This window comes from Barbus barbus (genome assembly GCF_936440315.1).
Source record: "Barbus barbus genome assembly, chromosome: 30".
NCBI classification, from domain to species: domain Eukaryota; kingdom Metazoa; phylum Chordata; class Actinopteri; order Cypriniformes; family Cyprinidae; genus Barbus; species Barbus barbus.
The window spans coordinates 2,031,762-2,050,440 of NC_136758.1; the positions used below are offsets into that span (position 1 = coordinate 2,031,762).

An 18,679-nucleotide genomic window follows, 5' to 3' on the forward strand; every position below is an offset into this window, starting at 1 on the left:
TGTGCAGAGAATCTCTTTTCTCGGTGTGGAGTCAGACTCCGTGAGTATGACAGCACGTCTCACGGATGAGCGTGCCCAATCAGTGCTGAACTGCCTTCAGAGGCAGGACAGTGGTTCCGCTGAAACAGTTTCAGCAGCTCCTGGGGCATATGACATCCGTAGCCGCAGTCACGCCGCTCGGGTTGCTTCATGTGAGACCACTTCAGCACTGGTTACACTCACGGGTCCCGAGATGGGCATGGCGCCGCGGGACACGTCGTGTGACCATCACGCAATCGTGTCGCCGCTCTTTCAGCCTCTGGTCGGACCTTGCGTTTCTACGGGCCGGGGTGCCCTTAGGACAAGTGTCCCGGCATGTTGTTGTCACAACAGATGCCTCCAGCACGGGCTGGGGCGCTACATGCAACGGGCAGGCAGCTTCGGGGCTCTGGACAGGGCCTCGACTGCTTTGGCACATCAACTGCCTAGAGCTGCTGGCAGTGCATCTGGCCCTAAAGCAGTTCCGGCCACTGCTGTTGGGCCAGCACGTGTTGGTCCGTACGGACAACACTGCGGCTGTTTCGTACATCAACCGTCAGGGAGGTCTACGATCACGCCGCATGTCACAGCTCGCCCGCCATCTCCTCCTCTGGAGTCAGTCACATCTCAAATTGCTGCGTGTGAGATAAAGAATCTCTACAGATTCTTTGGCATCTGTAGAGCTGCGGGCTGGGCGACACAGAACACCTTCGCAAGATTTTACAGCCTCCGCGTTGAGCCAGTCTCTTCCCGTGTGTTGGGTAACAGGTAAGTGGCGGGAAGAGTTGGCCGGTGTCACGCTTGCTGCGCCATTCCCCCTTACCCGGGGATATGAGCGCCTGTTTCTCCCCTCCAGTTAGTTCCCCGGACGGCGAACCCTGGGGGAGTCCTCCAGCACCCCCGGCAGTCAGACCGGGCGGAGCAGTCTGACGCCAGGCCCAGTACCGGTGTTAGCTTGCCCGGGTCTCCGGTCAGCCCCTGTACTCGGCTAGGTGCCCGTGTGGCCTGATTCCCTTCGTGTGATCCCACATGTGTATTCATCCACGGTAAGGTTTCCCTCACGGTAAACCCGCGTCTTCCTTTGACAGAGCTCTGTCAGACCCTGCTGGCAGCCCTCCTCCCTACTCCTAGGTAGGATCTGCCCCAGGGTCCAAGCGTATGTAGCACTGCCCCAGGCCTGGGCCAGTCCATGCCAGCGTCTCCACGTTACCTCCCTTCGGGCAGGATGTGGCCTCCGTAGCGCCCTTCTCCGGAAGGCTCGCTTCCCCATCGTTACTGCCAAGCTGTAACAACAAATAGGAAAGACTTGAAGCGGTCCTTCATAGAAGGTCGAAATCCCTTCCGACTTCTTGGGGAAAGGAACAGCGGCTTGGCTATCTCCAGCAGCAATGTACTCAGTGGTCCCTGCGGGCGCCAAGGTTAGCGAATTTGCGCTGGGGCGGTGGTAAGGTTGCGACCTTCACATGGCATTTGTCTGTCACGCGCCAGCTTGTCAACATCTGCATGCCACAAGGTCGTGACGGGGTTCAGGTTGTGGCGCTTTCCATAGACCCCTAATGTCGTCACGACATAACTCGTAGTGACCGACAGATAGGGAACGTCTCGGTTACGTACGTAACCCTCGTTCCCTGATGGAGGGAACGGAGACGTTATGTCCCCATGCCACAATCTTGAACCATCGCTGGTTGCCAGGGACACGTTCTCGGCTCCTCAGCGGAAAACCTGATGAGTGGATGCACCTGTCGCCCTTTTATACCCGTATGCACGGGGAGTGGCTCAGGTATGCAAATTCCACTAGCCAATATTCATTGGCGTTTTCTCTTAAGTCAGAGATGATTGGGGCTTCCAAGTAAATCCCCTAATGTCGTCACGACATAACGTCTCCGTTCCCTCAGGGAACGAGGGTTACGTACGTAACCGAGACGTTTTTCTCAACATGTGTTGGACAATTATTGGCACCTCTAGAAATTCTTATGTGTAAAATATCTCTGAAGTATATTCCCATTCATATTCACAATTTTGAGCACTCCAGGGTGATTATGAACATAAAATTATCCAGCCATGCCTTCCTGTTTCACAGAAATATAAACAGGAGGGTAAACAAAGACCAAATTCCCTTAATCATCCATCACAATAAGAAAAAACAAAGAATATATTTCTGATGTGCAGCAAAAGATAATTGAGCTTCACAAATTATTGAAGTGGCTTTAAGAAAAGTGCTACAGCAGTGAAAGTTCCTATTTCCAAATAATTTAGAGATAAACAATTTCCAGTCAATATAAAATGTTATGAATCTGCCTGGAAGAGGACGTGTGATTATATCGGTGAGAAGGAGCGTTTGAGTGGCTAAAGATTCTCCAAGGATCACAGCTGGAGAATTGCAGAAAAGTCTCGGGCCAGAAAACATTTTTAAAAAATTGTCAAACAGCACCTACATCACCACATGTTGTTTGGAAGGGTTTAAAGAAAAATTCTCCCAGCTCATCCAAAAACAAACTCCAGCATATTCAGTTATCAGACAGGACTGGCACTTCAAATGGGACTGGTTTCTATGGTCAGATTAAACAAAAAAATTAACTTTTTAGCAGCAAACACTCAAGATGGGTTTGGTGAACACAGGGATAAAAAGTACAATGTGTACAATGAAATATACTGCTGTATTTTTGATGTTGTGGGCCTATATTTCTGCCGGAGGTCCTGGACATCTTGTTTAGATACATGGCATCATGGATTCTAATACCAACAGAGTAAAAATCAACAAGTGACTGACTCTGTTAGAAATCTTATAATGGGCCATGTTTGGATCTTCCAACCAGACAATAATCCTAACACAAACCTCAAAAACAACACCAACATGAGCACAAAACCAAGCTTCTGCTGGCCATTCCAGTCCTCTGACCTGAACCCTGTAGAAACTGAGTGAGGTGAACTGAAGAGAAGAAGCACCGTCATGGAGCTGTGAATCTGAAGGATCTGGAGAGATTCTGGATGAAGGAATAGTCTCTGATCTCTTGTCAGGTGTTCTGTAACCTCATTGGGCATTATAGGAGAACATTTAGAGCTGTTAAACTGGCAAATGGAGGTTTCAAAAAGCACTGAATAAAAGGGTGCCGTTAATTGTGGCCAATGTGTATTAGAGAAAACATTTATTTCATAATGATATTTCCCCCTATTTTAAATTCTTATTTTCCAATGAAAGGTTAGATTTTTGTGAATTTTTTAAAATGAAAGATCAAAAGGATTAACAATGCAGATTAATATTCACAGCCTTCTTTGATCATATTTACCAAGGGTGCCGGTATTTTTGGTCATGACTGTATATAAAGACGTACATTATTCCTGTTAAATGTTAAACCGTACTTTTATTTTGACAGGTTGCCGTGATGTTTCTGTGTGATGCTAGTTGTCTGAAATGAAACGGTAAAATTCCCATGAAGTGACTCCCACAGCTGCTTGTCACATTTTTGTGTTTTAATATTCATAGACACTAGTCCATATCGTGATTCGAATTTAAGTGACAGACCTAATTTTGATTTATTCATCCAAAAACTGAAGAATTCCATGCTATAGATTCAAATCCGTTTTCATGAATGGACTCCGTGATCACATCCACATTTTTGCAGAAACCATTTGACCCTAGAAATGTAAGCACACTTCAGAACATTTGCGTTTGCGCTGTGTGTTGTGTTAGAATGAGTTGCATGTCACAGGGTCTCTCTCTCTCTTTCTCTTTCTGTAACATGCACTTCCAGGTGCATTCTTGGGTACCGAAATTTGGCAGTAGTACCGGCACAATTCGGCCTGTACCCTTAAAAGTAAAAGAGTTCGGTACCCAACCCTAATTATTATTATTCACTCTTTGTTGAAACAGAACACAAAATGTACATGTTTTTGTCAGCATTTCAAGTAGGGCTGCACAATTAATTTAAGTAAAACTGAAACCGTGACATGGTTTAGTGCGATTCTCAAATCACAAAGGCTTTGATTTATTGAAAGAAATATATGCACAAAGTGAAGCGCAGCACTGTGTTCATTTAATGTGAGCAGCTCATGATCCACCTGTGTTTTCTTTAGCATCTCAGAGTGACTCAATTCACAATACATGATCCACAGGATCTCCATCTCTACATTTGCTCTGAGTTTGAGTCGCTTTAGCATGCATTTGGGAATGAAACATGCACCAAACATCTTCACAAACTTTTAATGAGAAGTGCTTATCTTTACAAAAGAAAAGCTTTCAGGACTACATGCAGTTTTTTCTGAAAATGCAAAAGCTTCATGGTTTGTATTACATAATTATTATATTATTTTTCATACTTTTTTTTCATTTTACAGTGAAATACTGTAATAATACTATTTTTTACTTTTGTTTAATATTGTCATTTAGTGATAATATTCATTATACAAATGATAAAAAATATGATCTTCTTTATATTATCATATTTATAAATAATCATAAAATTTTGACCAAAAAAACATGAATTTTTAAATCACAGTTTTATCAGAAAAACTGCATTTAGATTTCCCCCCAAATCGTGCAGCCCTATGTTCAAGGCAAATTTTGGCATATTCGTGTCTCCTTACCTCAAGTGGTCTAAAATTGGCTAAAAAGAATTTCATTTAAATGACATTCCGGTAAAACTGTGATGTTATTTCATTAATAATGATTACGGATGGTGAACGAATTATGTTATTCCCTCACTCTCCCGGACAGAAGTAACAGCAGCAGAAAGGGCTGAAAGAGCTCAAACCAATGTGAATATTGCAGTGTTGACCTGAATCTATATTTGGAGCTAAATGGTGCGAGGTGAACAAAAATGTTATGTTGGGTTATGATGAGGGTTTGTGCTAATGATCCGTGCTGAGGCTGAGAAGTTCTTTATGAAAGCCTACACGTGAACGACTGGCAGAGGTCACGAGAGACGAAACCACCTGAGATTTTTTCACCACCTGAATTTCACGAGTTCGCCCTTGCGTATAATGAACAGAGTTAAGGTTTATGCGTATTTGGCGTGCTGTCCGGGGAGAGGGCTCCGAGCTCTGTAAATTACTCCCGAACCCGGGGCACTCCTCCTGTCCGGGGAGAGGGGTCCGAGCTCGGCATTTAGCCCGGACCCAGAGCGCTCCCCCCCGAGCTCCTCCCCACGCTGGGGTAGGAGCGGGCTGATGGTGAGGAGTTGGGGTGGAGGTGGGATGCTGAAAACTGTAGAGAGAATGAAGGTAAGATGGCTTGGTCTATTTATAGAAGTTCTCTCTCGGCTGATAGGATAGACTGAGTGATTGCTGATGGTGAATTGGCCGTGTTAATTATCTGCGCGTGCTCCTCCCGAAATTTGTTAATAAAACATCACTTCACGAGTTCGCCCTTGCGTATAATGAACAGAGTTAAGGTTTATGCGTATTTGGCGTGCTGTCCGGGGAGAGGGCTCCGAGCTCTGTAAATTACTCCCGAACCCGGGGCACTCCTCCTGTCCGGGGAGAGGGGTCCGAGCTCGGCATTTAGCCCGGACCCAGAGCGCTCCCCCCAAGATGCGATTAGCGCGGGACAGCAGCTGGAGTGGGGCGTTGATAACCCCCCGAAATTTGCAAGGCTTCAGGATGGAGAGGCGCTGGACGTCGCTTGGAGTGGAAATGTTGCGGTGGCATCTGAAAGAGAATGTGGCTTCTGAGGAAGCGGCTCTGCTGCCGCATCTGGAAAGAGAATGCAACTGAAAGGGAATGTGGCTTCTGCGGAAACGGGCACTGCTGCGGCATCTGAAAAGGAATGCGGCTTCTGCGGAAGTGGGCACTGCTGTGGCATCTGAAAGGGAATGTGGCTTTTGCGGAAGCGGGCGCTGCTGTGGCATCTGAAAAGAAAATGCAACTGGAAGGGAATGTGGCTTCTGCGGAAACGGGCACTGCTGCGGCGTCTGAAAAGGAATGCGGCTTCTGCGGAAGCGGGCATTGCTGTGGCATCTGAAAGAGAATGTGGCTTCTGCGGAAGCGGGCACTGCTGCGGCATCTGAAAAGGGAATGTGGCTTCTGCGGAAGCGGGCACTGCTGTGGCATATGAAAGGGAATGTGTCTTCTGCTGAAACGGGCACTGCTGTGGCGGGATCAAATGAATAGGGCGCTACTTTTAGTATTTGAAAGAGAATGTGGCTTCTGCGGAAGCGGGCACTGCTGCGGCATTTGAAAAGAGAATGTGGCTTCTGTGGAAGCGGGCACTGCTGTGGCATCTGAAAAGGGAATGTGGCTTCTGCGGAAGCGGGCACTGCTGCGGCATCTGAAAGGGAATGTGGCTTCTGCGGAAGCGGGCACTGCTGCGGCAGTATCGGACGAGCGGGGCACTGCTGCGGCCTTTGGAAGAATATGGCGTCTGCGGACGCGGGCACTGCTGCGGCATCGGAAAAAGAGTGTGGCTTCTGCGGAAGCAGGCACTGCTGTGGCGTCTGAAAAGGAATGTGGCTTCTGCGGAAGTGGGCACTGCTGCGGCGGTATCGAATGAGCAGGGCGCTGCTGCGGCGTCTGAAAAGAGAATGTGGCTTCTGCGGAAGCGGGCACTGCTGCGGTGGTATCGGATGAGCGGGGCACTGCTGCAGCATTTTGGGACAGAAAGTGGCTTCTGCGGAAGCGGCCACTGCTGCGGTATGTGGAAAGGGAAGGAGGCTTCTGCGGGAGCGGTTACTGCGGCAGAGCGGGAATACGCGAAGGCTCCTGTGGGAGCGGGGTGCTGCTGGGATGGTTTGGAGTGGAGGTGAGCAGCTATGGGTGGATAAGGGGATGGCTATGGCGGGTCTGCGGTCGGGTGAACAGGGGTGTACTGGCGTTAAAAGGGGATCAGCTGATGAGGGTTCGTTGAGCTTCTCTGATGAGGAAGCGTTCTGACCGAATGTAGGTCTTGAATGCCTCTGATGTCCAACGGCCGAGTGTCTGGATCTGAGGCTGGGAGAGGCCTTTTTGGGCGGCTGTGGTAGCTGCGCCTATGCGAAAGGAGTGGCTGGAGTAGTGATCTGCTGGGATGCCGGATAGTAGTAGGACGGACTTGAGGTGTTTTTGGAACCAGAAGCGTGTGGCAGGGCGATTTGAGTCGTCGACGAAAAGCGGGTCGGATGGGAGTTTGGCCTGCGGGCTCCTGTACTGTAGGTAAGCTAAGAGGGTTTGGTATGGTTGGATTGGTGACTGGAGATTGAAGATATAAATGACGTGGCCTCTTCTCGCTTGGTCTGTCTTGCTTTGCTTGATGAGATAGGAGATTGCTTCGGTGTCTGGTGCTGATAGGTCTGAAAGGGTTGGATGGATTTTTGGATTGAAGTTGGATGTGATGGTGAGTTCCGAGCATCTGAGAAAACCGAAGAAGGCCAAGATGAACATGGCGTCGAGCGTGCGGGCGGTGTGCATGGAGTGGTAGCCTCTGCGGAGGGTGGAAATGCATTTAGTTAAGATCTCTAGAGTTATTGGCTGTCTAGCGTCTGGGCGGGTGGGTTGGGCTCTTTGGATGCCCTTAATGAGCATGGATGTCTGCGGGCTGGTTATTCCTGGGGAGGGTGAGCCGAGCATGAGTTTGTGGAAAAAATGGATTCCGCTGAGGTAGCCTTTGATGGAGCTGGCCTGGAGGTTTTTGGTGTCGTTGAGATGGGAGGTGAACGAGGTGATGGTGAGTAGGGAAAAATCGGGGAAAGGCAGGTTGTAGGTGCGGTGGAAACTTTTGAAACTATTCCAAGCAGTTAAGTACGATTGGAGGGTCCTGGGGGAGACGGCATGGAGGATGGAACTGAGGGAGGCATCTAGGAGGGTTCTTAGAGGGTGATTTACGGGAATATCTGCTCTGAATATGGAGGTACTGGCGTTGGGAGTTTGTCGGCATCTGGAACCAGCAGCCTGAATTTCTGGAAAGCAAACCGAGAGAGAGAGTCAGCTATTTGATTTTTGGACCCGGGGACATGTTTTGCATTTAGAATGAACTGGCCGCATGCCGAGATCCAGATGAGACGTCTTAGAAAGGGCATTAATGCGGGGGAGTGAGACCGGCCTTTATTTATGCAATGCACGACCGCTTCGTTATTGCAATGCACTACGATGCTTGCGGTGGACCATTCTTTCCCCCACAGAACCGCTGCGGCGACGAGAGGATATAACTCAAACAATGCTGAGGATGACAGGGACTGCGGTAAATCTGACAGCTGGGGGGGCCACGTGGATGCAAACCAGCGGCCTCGGTAAAATCCCCCGAAACCGCAGGAGGGGGCGGCATCCGTAAATAATTGGATGTCGTCGGGGTGGGAAACCATGCTGTTATAGAAGAAGGATAAGCCGTTCCATTGTTTGAGGAAGTTTATCCACAGCCTGAGCTCGTTGCAACACGAGCTGGATAGGGATAGGTGATCCTCCAGCGCGTGCACGGAGGACGCGAGGGATAGTAGGTGAGAAATAAAAGGGCGGCCCTGCGGGATGATGCGCATTGCGAAGTTTAGGTGACCGAGGATAGACAACAGCTCGCGCTTGGAACAGTTTGGGTTGTCTAAGAGGGCGGAAGCGACCAGGATCGTTCTATCGATTTTCTCTTTGGGCAGGGAAGCCTGGAATTTTTTCGAGTCTAGTTTGATGCCTAAAAATTCGATGGACGTGGTTGGGCCCGTGGTTTTGTCCTGGGCGAGCGGAATCCCGAGTTTGGAAAAGACTTCCTGGACTGTTGAGAGGTGTGCGGCTGGGATGGAGCCGGGAGGCGAGATGAACAAAAAATCGTCTAAAAGGTGGATGAGGTATATTGGAGAGGATCCAGCAGATAGCCTCTGCCAGCATGTCGAAAATTTTTGGGCTGCTTCTGCAGCCGAAGGTTAGGCGGACGGAAAAGTAAAATTTCTCGTGCCAGCGTATGCCGAATAAATGCCAAAAATCTGGATGGATGGGCATTATTTTAAAGGCGGAGGCGATGTCGACTTTGGCCAGCCAGGCGCCGCGACCCGCATCTTTGATCAGTGTTATGGCTTGGTCGATGTCGTGGTAGTGGAGAGAAAATTCTTCGAGCGGAATGAGGCTATTAATGCTTGGGAAGGGGGAGTTATGCGGGGATGAGAGATCGATTATTAGACGTTTTTTACCAGAAAATTTCCGGGTCGCGACGCCAATCGGACTGACGCGAAAACAGGGGAAGGGAGGAACGTTGAAGGGGCCGATCATGAAGTTTGACTCGACTTCGTTTTTGATTAGAAGATCGACTGTGTCGGGTTCGGCGAGGGCTGACTGAAGGTTGGCACAAATGATGCTGTGTTGCGGGAGGCTTTCGACGCCAGGATTAAAGCCGTGAGTAAGACCGGTCAATAAAAAATCAGTAAAGTTGATGTCGGGGTGCTGGGACAGTTCGGCAGACAGACAGTAAATTTGCACAGGAGTCGATAAGTAAGGTTTTTCATCTTTATTGGAGGATTTAAACACTGGACATATGGTGCGGGCGTGTGCGCCGCCGCAGAAGCTGCAGACGTGCATGTAGCGGCAGCGATGCCTGGAGCACCTGCTCGCGTTGAAGTTGGAGCAGACCTGGTTGTTGGAGAAGGAGGAAGGGTGGCGTCGGTGGTTTGGAAGTGGGTCGGTTGGAGTGGTTCGCTGGCGCGGGACATAGCTGGTTGATTTGCGCTGAGGCGGTTCGGCGCAAGGAGGGGTGGGCGGGGTGATGAGAGGGCATGCCGTGGTGGAATGGGCGACAGAACGGCAGACTGAGCATGTGACGTTGCGGCAGCCCAAGAAGACTCTGTTGTGGAGCTCGGTATCCAGAGCCCCCCAGTACGGGCACTGGTTCCACTGAGCCACCCTGATGGCACATTTTGCTGAAAACAGCTTGTGGTAGGTGTAGAAGTGCGTGCCTCCGTATGATAAGGCGAGCTCGGCGACTATTGAGAGATAGTCGCTGAGCTTGCGTCTCCTGTGTGGGAAAGCTGTGCAAATTACCTCGGAGTAACGGGTGAAGGCGATCGTGAATTCGGAAAATGACAGAATGCGTGACAGATTATGCGCTGAATTTTTTAGTGTGACGGAGAAATCGCCGCAATCAATTTGGCGGTCTGAAGAGGGTGGTGAAAGTGATGACAGGAGAGAAAAAAGGTCTATGTCCGCACCTGTTAGGATCTGTGCTCTGATGCTGCTGGCGACAGGAGGTGGTTCCAGGGCAGGAGCGTTCGGTGGGATGGGCGTCGGAATGGCGGATGCCAGCGTGAACGGAGGGCGAGCCTGAGGATGAGGAAGAGGAGGAAGAATGGCGGCCGTTGGAGCCGCTGGCGGAGAAACGGGCTAGGGCTAGCAGCGACGGAATCCGGGGCATGGCCCAGGCTTGCCGAGGGCCGGCTACGGCGGCTTGGAGCCCGGAGACCCCTCCTCACGGGCGTGGTGTTGTTTCCAGGCCGTGAGTACGGGCCGCTGCGGGCCGGACTCGGTTTGTCGGCCGTTTTTGATGGAGGAGTGGAAGTCGGCGCTGGGTTTCTTGGCTGGAGAGATGAGTAGAGGCTGTAGAGCTCCGCCTTGTTCATCCGCCGTGAGAAGTAGACGTCGGCGTTGTTCAGCGCTTGTCTTAGGCTTAAGACTATCCACTTCTCGATAGCGGGGACGAAGGAGCTGGCTGAGGCATATGAGGATGTGGGAGAAGGTGGAAGATGCCTGGAAGGGGGAGTCGAGGGCGAGACTCGGCGTCTCGAGGATCGAGAAGCGGCTCGGGAGGGCCGACGGCCCCGCGGTGTAGCCGTGGGCTCGATTGCGGTGTCTTGGCAGGTGCTAGCGCGCTGGGCGGCGCTGGGAGACTCCAGAGGACCCTGGTTGTCGAGGGAGTTGTCGTTCGTGAACAGTTCAATCTCTGACATCGTGGCGATTGGGAGTACCAATGCTGAAAACTGTAGAGAGAATGAAGGTAAGATGGCTTGGTCTATTTATAGAAGTTCTCTCTCGGCTGATAGGATAGACTGAGTGATTGCTGATGGTGAATTGGCCGTGTTAATTATCTGCGCGTGCTCCTCCCGAAATTTGTTAATAAAACATCACTTCATGCATTTCCTTCTATAATTATTACTACTGTCAATTTTCTTGCCTTTTTCATACCCCACATTGAAAGTATTCATTATAAAGTGAGAGCAATGCAATTTTCAATTTGCTCAAAACAAACAAAAGAACAAAACAGTCAGAAGGCTACAATTGCTAGATTTTCACTCATTTAAGCAGTAATTACTCGAATGAGGTGTTTAAAATGACTGCTGGTAAAGCCAGATTTCCGAGGCAAAGAATGCAAGGCTGAATATGCCAACCACTTCTGGCGGTTCATTAAACTATTCCCACAAAATTACATCAAAATCGGGAAATGTTATTGCCAATTAACAGAATGTTCCACTGCCTTTAAAATGATAATGCAAACAATATAACCGTAGTCAGTGAATGGGGCTGTCTTTTAAATAGACAGGAGGTGGTTACCATCTACACATTGAATGCATACTGTAATCTATGAAGCATCATGTAGTTCCAGACATTTGACTTTGCCAGAAAACACAATTTCAGTTCGCTGGTGTATTTGTTCAAGCGATTAAGCTGTAGGCTGAGAGAGAAAGTCGTGACACGAGTGAACTCACAGCAAACTAAAGTAAACACCTTCTAGAGTTACAGCGTTCAGTAACATGAGCGTCGGGGAATCTGTGTGGTCCGGTCTCATCTCAAACGCTTCAGGTATTCAGCAAAGAAGGGGGGCATGAACTGATCTCACCCCTGCACTTGGTGCCAATTCGTAACTTTCTTTTATTTATAAGAATCAATTACTTGGAGGGAAAAGGGGCTGCTTGTTAAATCTCAATAGAAAGCGCCTCCCCTGTGGAGTGTCTGATAATGAGACCACACAGAGAGCGTATCCTGCTCCTGACAGACTCCGGATCAGACATGCTGTGTGCTCTGGCGGTTGCATGAGATGTGCATGAGAAACGTATGAGACCGCGTCAGATATCCAGCTACTGAGAGCTCTTCAGTCAACCTTTGGCAAATATCTGCCACTACAGTAAACAGTTATGGCAAACCTATGACAATAATACAGTGCAACAGCCTCTTTGAAGCCAATGACATGAACAAACTCACTCTCAGACTACTTATATATTTGTGTATTTTGCATTAAACTGTTTTTTTTTCTATATACATAATATCTTTAAATGAATAGTTTTATATTTCTCCATTGTATTTATGTCATTGATTCGCAGGACTAAAACCGTTAAAGGGGACCTATTATGCCCCTTTTTACAAGATGTAAAATAAGTCTCTGATGTCCCCAGAGCGTATGTGTGACGTTTTAGCTCAATATACCCCACAGATAAATTTTTATAGCTTGTTAAAATTGCCACTTTTAGGGTATGAGCCAAAACGCGCTGATTTTGAGCATGTTGCTTTAATGTAAATGAGCTGTTGCTCCTGGAGAAAAGGGCGGAGTTTCAAGAGCTGGAGCTAGCATTAGCAGTGCTAGCCTTTATAAAATAAACATTCCACGATTAATACAAGCCTGTTATCTTTACAAAAAACTACTCGGTTTCAAAGTCAGTCATCTGATTATACTGTGCATAATAAATTCGCCTTTATGAATTACACAGATGGGGAGCACGGCGGGATAAAAATAACAACATAGCTGGTCTCATGCTATCACAAACTTTATAAGTCCCACTTCTGATTATGAGCTCAACAACTTCAAGCGATCGACTCACATTGCTTTCATATGCAACTTTTAACTACCACTTTCCTATTCACGATCATTCTGGCAGCACTTGAAGGCAGCATCAGTGAAAACAGGCAGAGACAATGATAGCTTTAGCAATTAGCCTTACAGAGTGCCAAGAAGCTCTTTCAGAAGGGCAATTTGGAAAACAAACACGTGATACTTACTTTGTCTGGAGCTGACGTTCGCGCACGAAGCGATGGTATTGATTGCCAAACATTTAGGGGACGTTACCGATTTTTTCCAGGATATTTCCTTCGAAAATGAAATTTAACCACAGTGTCCTCGGCTCAGATGGGGGGAGATTATGGCGACTCGTATGTTCATTAGTGCATCCCAAAACACAACACTTGTAATGCCTCTTTGGCGCTGACATAGTAGATATCTCCAGTAATGGACTGCAGCTTCTCACTCAGGGCTGTGTTTATGCTAATAGGACAGAGAGCGTCCCAGATGGGCGAGACTTTTTCCCCTCTGTGACGTGAACAGAGGGAGAATCTGAAACAGCTCGTTTGGAGAGACTGTTCATGATTTATTGGTTTTATAAAAACATTATAGGCTGGTTGTTTTCACACACTACGGCCACACAACTGTGTTCACACACCTTATAAAAGTGATTTTTGCATAATAGGTCCCCTTTCAGTCATCTTGTACCTTTGTCTTTTTGCCTGATTTTCAAATACTTTTTTGCTTCAAATCAAACTTTGTAATGTTGTGTTTCACCTGGTCTGTTTTGCTTCATGGCTTATAAACAGAGATAGATAGATATTTGAAAATTATTAACTACTAACTATCTAACTTTAACTACTATGTACTTTCATCAAAAAATAAGTACAATGTAAAACATGTTTGTACACAATAAGTGCACTGTATTGAATCATTAATTTAAATGAAAGTACATAGTAGTTAAGGCCACCTAATATAAACTAGGACCACATGGAGGAACGTGTAAATCATGACTCACATGCTGTGTGAGGAGGCTGATGTGACTGGATGTGCTGTACTGACGAGCCGCTTGTTTCTCCACTAGTTTGCGCAGAGCAGATACGATGGCCAGCTGGTTGGACTGAGCCTGGGCCGACAGCGAGTCTGTCTCTTTCAGCAAACCAGCAGAACCAGGTCTGGACTTACTCAGACTGGGCTTCTGGCTGACTGTGAAACAGAACAGAGATACTGGAAATTAGGGCTGGGTGATGTATCGATATATTTTTTATAAGCGATACGGTATGAAGCAATACCGTTATACAGTAAGCATCGATATACAGTAGTTTGACATCTGAAAAAATATCTAGGGAGGACACAGACTGAACTGCTGTAGAGAAAGCACATAATATAATTGTTCTAAACATGTGACAAGCTTTATATGAAGGGCTTTAAAAAAAACTCGTAAGATATAGTAGCCTATAGTTTATAGTTTGAGTTTAAAGCGGCTCTGACAGAAAGACGTGCTGTTTTTGACATGTGCTGTTTTCCTAAATGCATAACTTACATTTCACAGGTATATTCTCTATCCGTAAATGTTAGAAAGCCATGGAAATATTTCCATTTTGCTATCAGAAGTGCATGAGCTTTTGCTTTACAATTCTCCGCTAAACTTCACAGACTTCATTTAGAGCGAGCACCAAACAGACACAGCGCAATAACTCTGACTAAAATATACATTTTGCTGAAATATTTGTAGCTGGACAATAAATGTGAATTTTAACCCCCTGGGGTCTGAGGGTGTTTTGGGGGCCTGGAGAAGTGTATTTGTATTTGATATGATAGCACTAACTACAGTGACTGTAATGGGGGTAATCAAAATAACTTTTTACTTAATTTTGAAGGGGAAGGCTTTCAGATTACCGTGTCCTGCGGAGGACGGCCGTGCTGATCTCTGGATGGAGAGGTGCGTGGCTCTGGGAACGAAGCTGTTGGCACTGCTAGGATGGACCGGGCGAGACGTTTCTTGGGCAGCTGTTGGTGCAGTAGACTCGCTGCGAGCGGAGGCCCATTTGACGCACACAGACGAGCTGTTGGCCAGCGGATGCGGAGGCGGCTGGACGTAAGGCGGCGGGAGGCAGTGCTGTAAGACGATGTGTTCACACTCCAGAGCTGCAGCATTCAGCTGATCGCTGCCTGTTTTTGACTGAGTTCTCTTGTTTCTGACAGCAGGAGTGTGAGTCTTGCTTGCTCCATCTTGCGACGCTCTTGATTCAGTTTCTGTGGCAGTCGAAGGATTGGGTAGCACTTCAATAACGGTGCAGTCTCCACTTTGGCTTTTCCTATGGATGTGTCCATTTTGTAATGAGTTGCATTTGGTTTTGTTAGCTGCACTACAGTTTTCTGTGCTTTGGGTTAATTTACTTTGGCCCTGGTTTCCGGTTTGAGCTGCAGTACTGTCAGTGTTTTGGGTCTTGGGAATTGCATCTGCTTTGTCTGAACCATCAGAGGCATCTGTGTTGATACACGCAGCTGCTTCATGAAAGAGATAATATCAGTCAATTATTACATCCTGAAAGATAAACATCTTTCTGTGTAGGACACAAAGACAAATCTTGCACATTGCCATAGCGTACTCAACTCCATCAACAACATTAACCAAAATTTACATTAAAAAAAAAACACATTAGTGATCCTGTCAAATAAATAGTTGGAAATTATCCTGATCACCCTGTTGGGATATATTTCACAGTCATGACTGGCTGCACACTGGCTTCTTCGTATTAGATTTTAACATACATGTTTACAATTACTAGCTTATTTTATGAGGAATTGTGTCATATCACTGCACTATTAATTATCATTTAAGTAATCATAAAACACTTTCACAAAGTTAATATATGTTTACAGTACTTGACAACTAAATTACGTTGGTATTAAGGTCAAATTAACTTTGGGCTCTGTTCACATTTAATTATATTTCATGCTCTGAAATAAAAAGTAGAAATAATGTTCACTCAGAAATTGTTAAGTTTGTAAAGCATGAATGCTGGAATCTGGAGATGCAAGCTTAAGCAAAGGTGTTTCATCTGCTGTGTATCAACAATCAAGTTTGGAGAAATCTGACCTGCAAATTTACACAGCACTAGTGCACCTCACCAAAACAGGGTCTAAATGTTACAAACTCTAGTCTTTCCTTTAGGGTTTATGTTGCTTTTTATTCAAGAAAACATCAAGTGACCAGGGGCTGTCAAGGCACAAAAAAAGAGCAAAACACCCTAAAAGAACCATGTAACAGTAGTACATATGCATTTGATTCTTCTGCAGAACACAAAAGAAGGTATTCTAAAGAACCTCGGGGTCCAAAAGAGCATCGGAGCCCAGTGACTAACTGTCTGGACCAAAAACATTTTTCAAATCAAAATTTCTTCTTTTATGTTACACAGAAGCAATGAAGTAATTCAGGTTTGGAACAATATGAGGGAGAGTAAATGAAATGTTTGAGTGAACTATTTTTTAAAGTTTATTTGTAGTCGATCATGTTCACGTTCAAATGAGTCCTATTACACACGATTGAATATGTGTGATGGGGAACGAGATTTCAGAGCGGTGGTAGATGGGAAGATAATTAATGAATGGTACTGTCAGTCTGTCACCTCACACTCACATCATCTAACCCTTTCATAAAGCAAAAACATTCATATTTGCTCTGTTACATATAATAAATAAAAAAAACTCTAAAATACTGAAATTATAGGGATAGTTGACCCTAATTCACTCATATCATTCCAAACCCATAAGACTTTGGTAAAAATTCTAATTAAGATATTTTTAATGGAACCTGAGGGATTTCTGTCCCTCCAATGAAAGTCCATGTAACCAGAACTTAAAAGATCCAAAAAGCCATAAAAATATCTTAATTGGTGTTTCGTTTTATGGGCTTGGAATGACATGGAGGAGAGTAAATGATAACAGACTTTTCATTTGTGGGTGAACTACTCCTTTCAGACCACCATCTGTTATTGAAACACACTTTTATGACGCGTACTGTGTCATATTTCATGCGCGGCTGATGAGATGGCATGTGCCATATAAAACATGAGGAAATGTCACTCACTTTCTCTGTTTTCATCGCTGTTCCTCTTGACTCTGCTGCTGTCACACTTCGTGCCCAGAAACACGCTGGCAGACTTATTCTTCTGCGTGTAGAACGTAAGGACTTCCTCCAAGTCATTTTCACTGGAAGAACAAGCAAAATGACCACTGACAAACATGACTATTGCATTTGTCCTAGTAAAGCGATGTGCTCTAGATGCATCACACCGACCTCGCCTCCAGAATAAACTCCTGGAAAACATTGGAGTTGATGCAGCGATTCTCATCTGGAGTCTTGTCCAAACTCTCCACCATTTGCTTGGTTTCCTGAGGGTTATTAAACAAAGTTGACTTAAAGAGGTCATGCATTGCATTTGTGTTCTTTTATAATGATCCCTGAGCTCCACTTATAATGTTACAAACACTGTCATAATTTGGAAATAGCTGGTAATTTGGCCCTCTGATTTCAACACTGTTTTAGGGTCACGTTGTCTTGATGTTTTAATTATAACTGCTTGCACAGTTATAACTGTCAAAGTAAACAATGTATAGTTTTACAGTATAGTATCAGATGCATACAGGGGTTGGACAAAACAATGTGAACATCTGGGCTATAGCCACTATTTCTTTATCAAAGTGTTTTACCAGCATTCAGAACATCTGCCAGTTGCTTCAGAGGGAATCAGCTTCTCACTCGCCAAAACTGCCCACATTGGTCTGTTAATATTCAGGTCATGTGATTTGTCTGATCAGGGCAGATGTTGAAGTTCATCTTGATGCTCCAGCGGCCCATCTTTTTCACATGTTAGCATCGTACAGTGTCTGTGACCCATTAAAGTGGTAACAATTGCAGCTTTTCATGGGTGTTGGTTCTGAGAAGTTCTCTGTGGTCATTTTAGTGGAAACAGGGTCTTCACGGTGATGAATATTGAGGTTTGCTCTCACTTTGCTGCAGTAGTTCTGTGTTTTTTTGGACACAAACCTTTTTTATAGTTCATTTTCAGTTTTCGCCCACTATTCTTCTTCACTGATGATATTTTGCCATGCTTGGTGAACGTAAAGATTGCTGTTTAAACGCCAAACAATTACGTTTACAGACGCTCCTGTTAAACAGACTTTGTCCTGGAAGTCACTGATTTCACCCACGGCTTGTACTGAAAACTTATACTATACTTATATAAAACCTTACAGACAAAGAAAAGATAAATAAAAGTGTTTGTTTATTCACTGAAGCAAATGATATTAACTCCTCTTATATATACATGGTGTTCACGTTATTTTCTCCAGTCCCTGTATCAATTAGAGTCATGTTTCTAAACACAAGAGATTATCGGCAATTATTCCAGTAATGAGACAAAACACTGAAATCAGCAGGATAAAATCACCTCAACAGAAAACCTAACAATAGACAATAAAACAGTTTCTCCTGAACAATACAAGGCCTGATCATTTTGGTGAAAAATGAAATACTCGATACACATCAACCTGTAACAGGTGAGGCATTAGAATTAACATGTTAACTCATGCTTGTGTGTTGCGACATTACTCTCAGGTCTGATAAGAGTCGTTGGCACTGCATCATTATTAAATACAAGTCTCCTTACAAAGCCTGTGTCGAACTGTATCTGCACTGCAAAAGAATCCACTGAAACAATGAATTAGAAAAGACTAACTCGCCGATGACTTAGAACACCTTAGCAATCATTTAGCAGCACCGTAGCAACCATCCAAAACACCGTAGCAACCAGACAGCAAGGCATTTCTAACAGTTTTCAAACTACTCAAGGCTTATATAACCATCAAGCCTCTGCCAGAATGCCAGAGCAAACTACACAGGGCCTATATAAGCTTCAAACGAACCTTCAAACTATCTCAGCTTTGGTCAAGCCAGCACACTCAAAGTCTGTATTGACAAACTGCTGTTTGCTGATTTTATTTGATTAT

General features: G+C 45.7%; 1 protein-coding gene across 2 annotated transcripts in view; it reads right to left on the reverse strand.

Moving 5' to 3' along the window:
* The window catches only part of ttll5 (tubulin tyrosine ligase-like family, member 5), a 126,462-nt gene that overhangs the window by 50,279 nt on the left and 57,504 nt on the right, over positions 1 to 18,679 (reverse strand). Inside the window, exons 24-27 of one of the 2 annotated variants that reach the window (XM_079386449.1) lie at positions 16,968 to 17,062; positions 16,758 to 16,879; positions 14,564 to 15,172; positions 13,683 to 13,870 (exon numbers count right to left, since the gene is read on the reverse strand). In XM_079386449.1, coding sequence (XP_079242575.1) covers positions 13,683 to 13,870; positions 14,564 to 15,172; positions 16,758 to 16,879; positions 16,968 to 17,062 — 1,014 coding nt within the window. Of the gene's footprint in view, positions 1 to 13,682; positions 13,871 to 14,563; positions 15,176 to 16,757; positions 16,880 to 16,967; positions 17,063 to 18,679 lie in introns of both variants that reach the window. The other variant, XM_079386448.1, reaches the window with a different exon arrangement.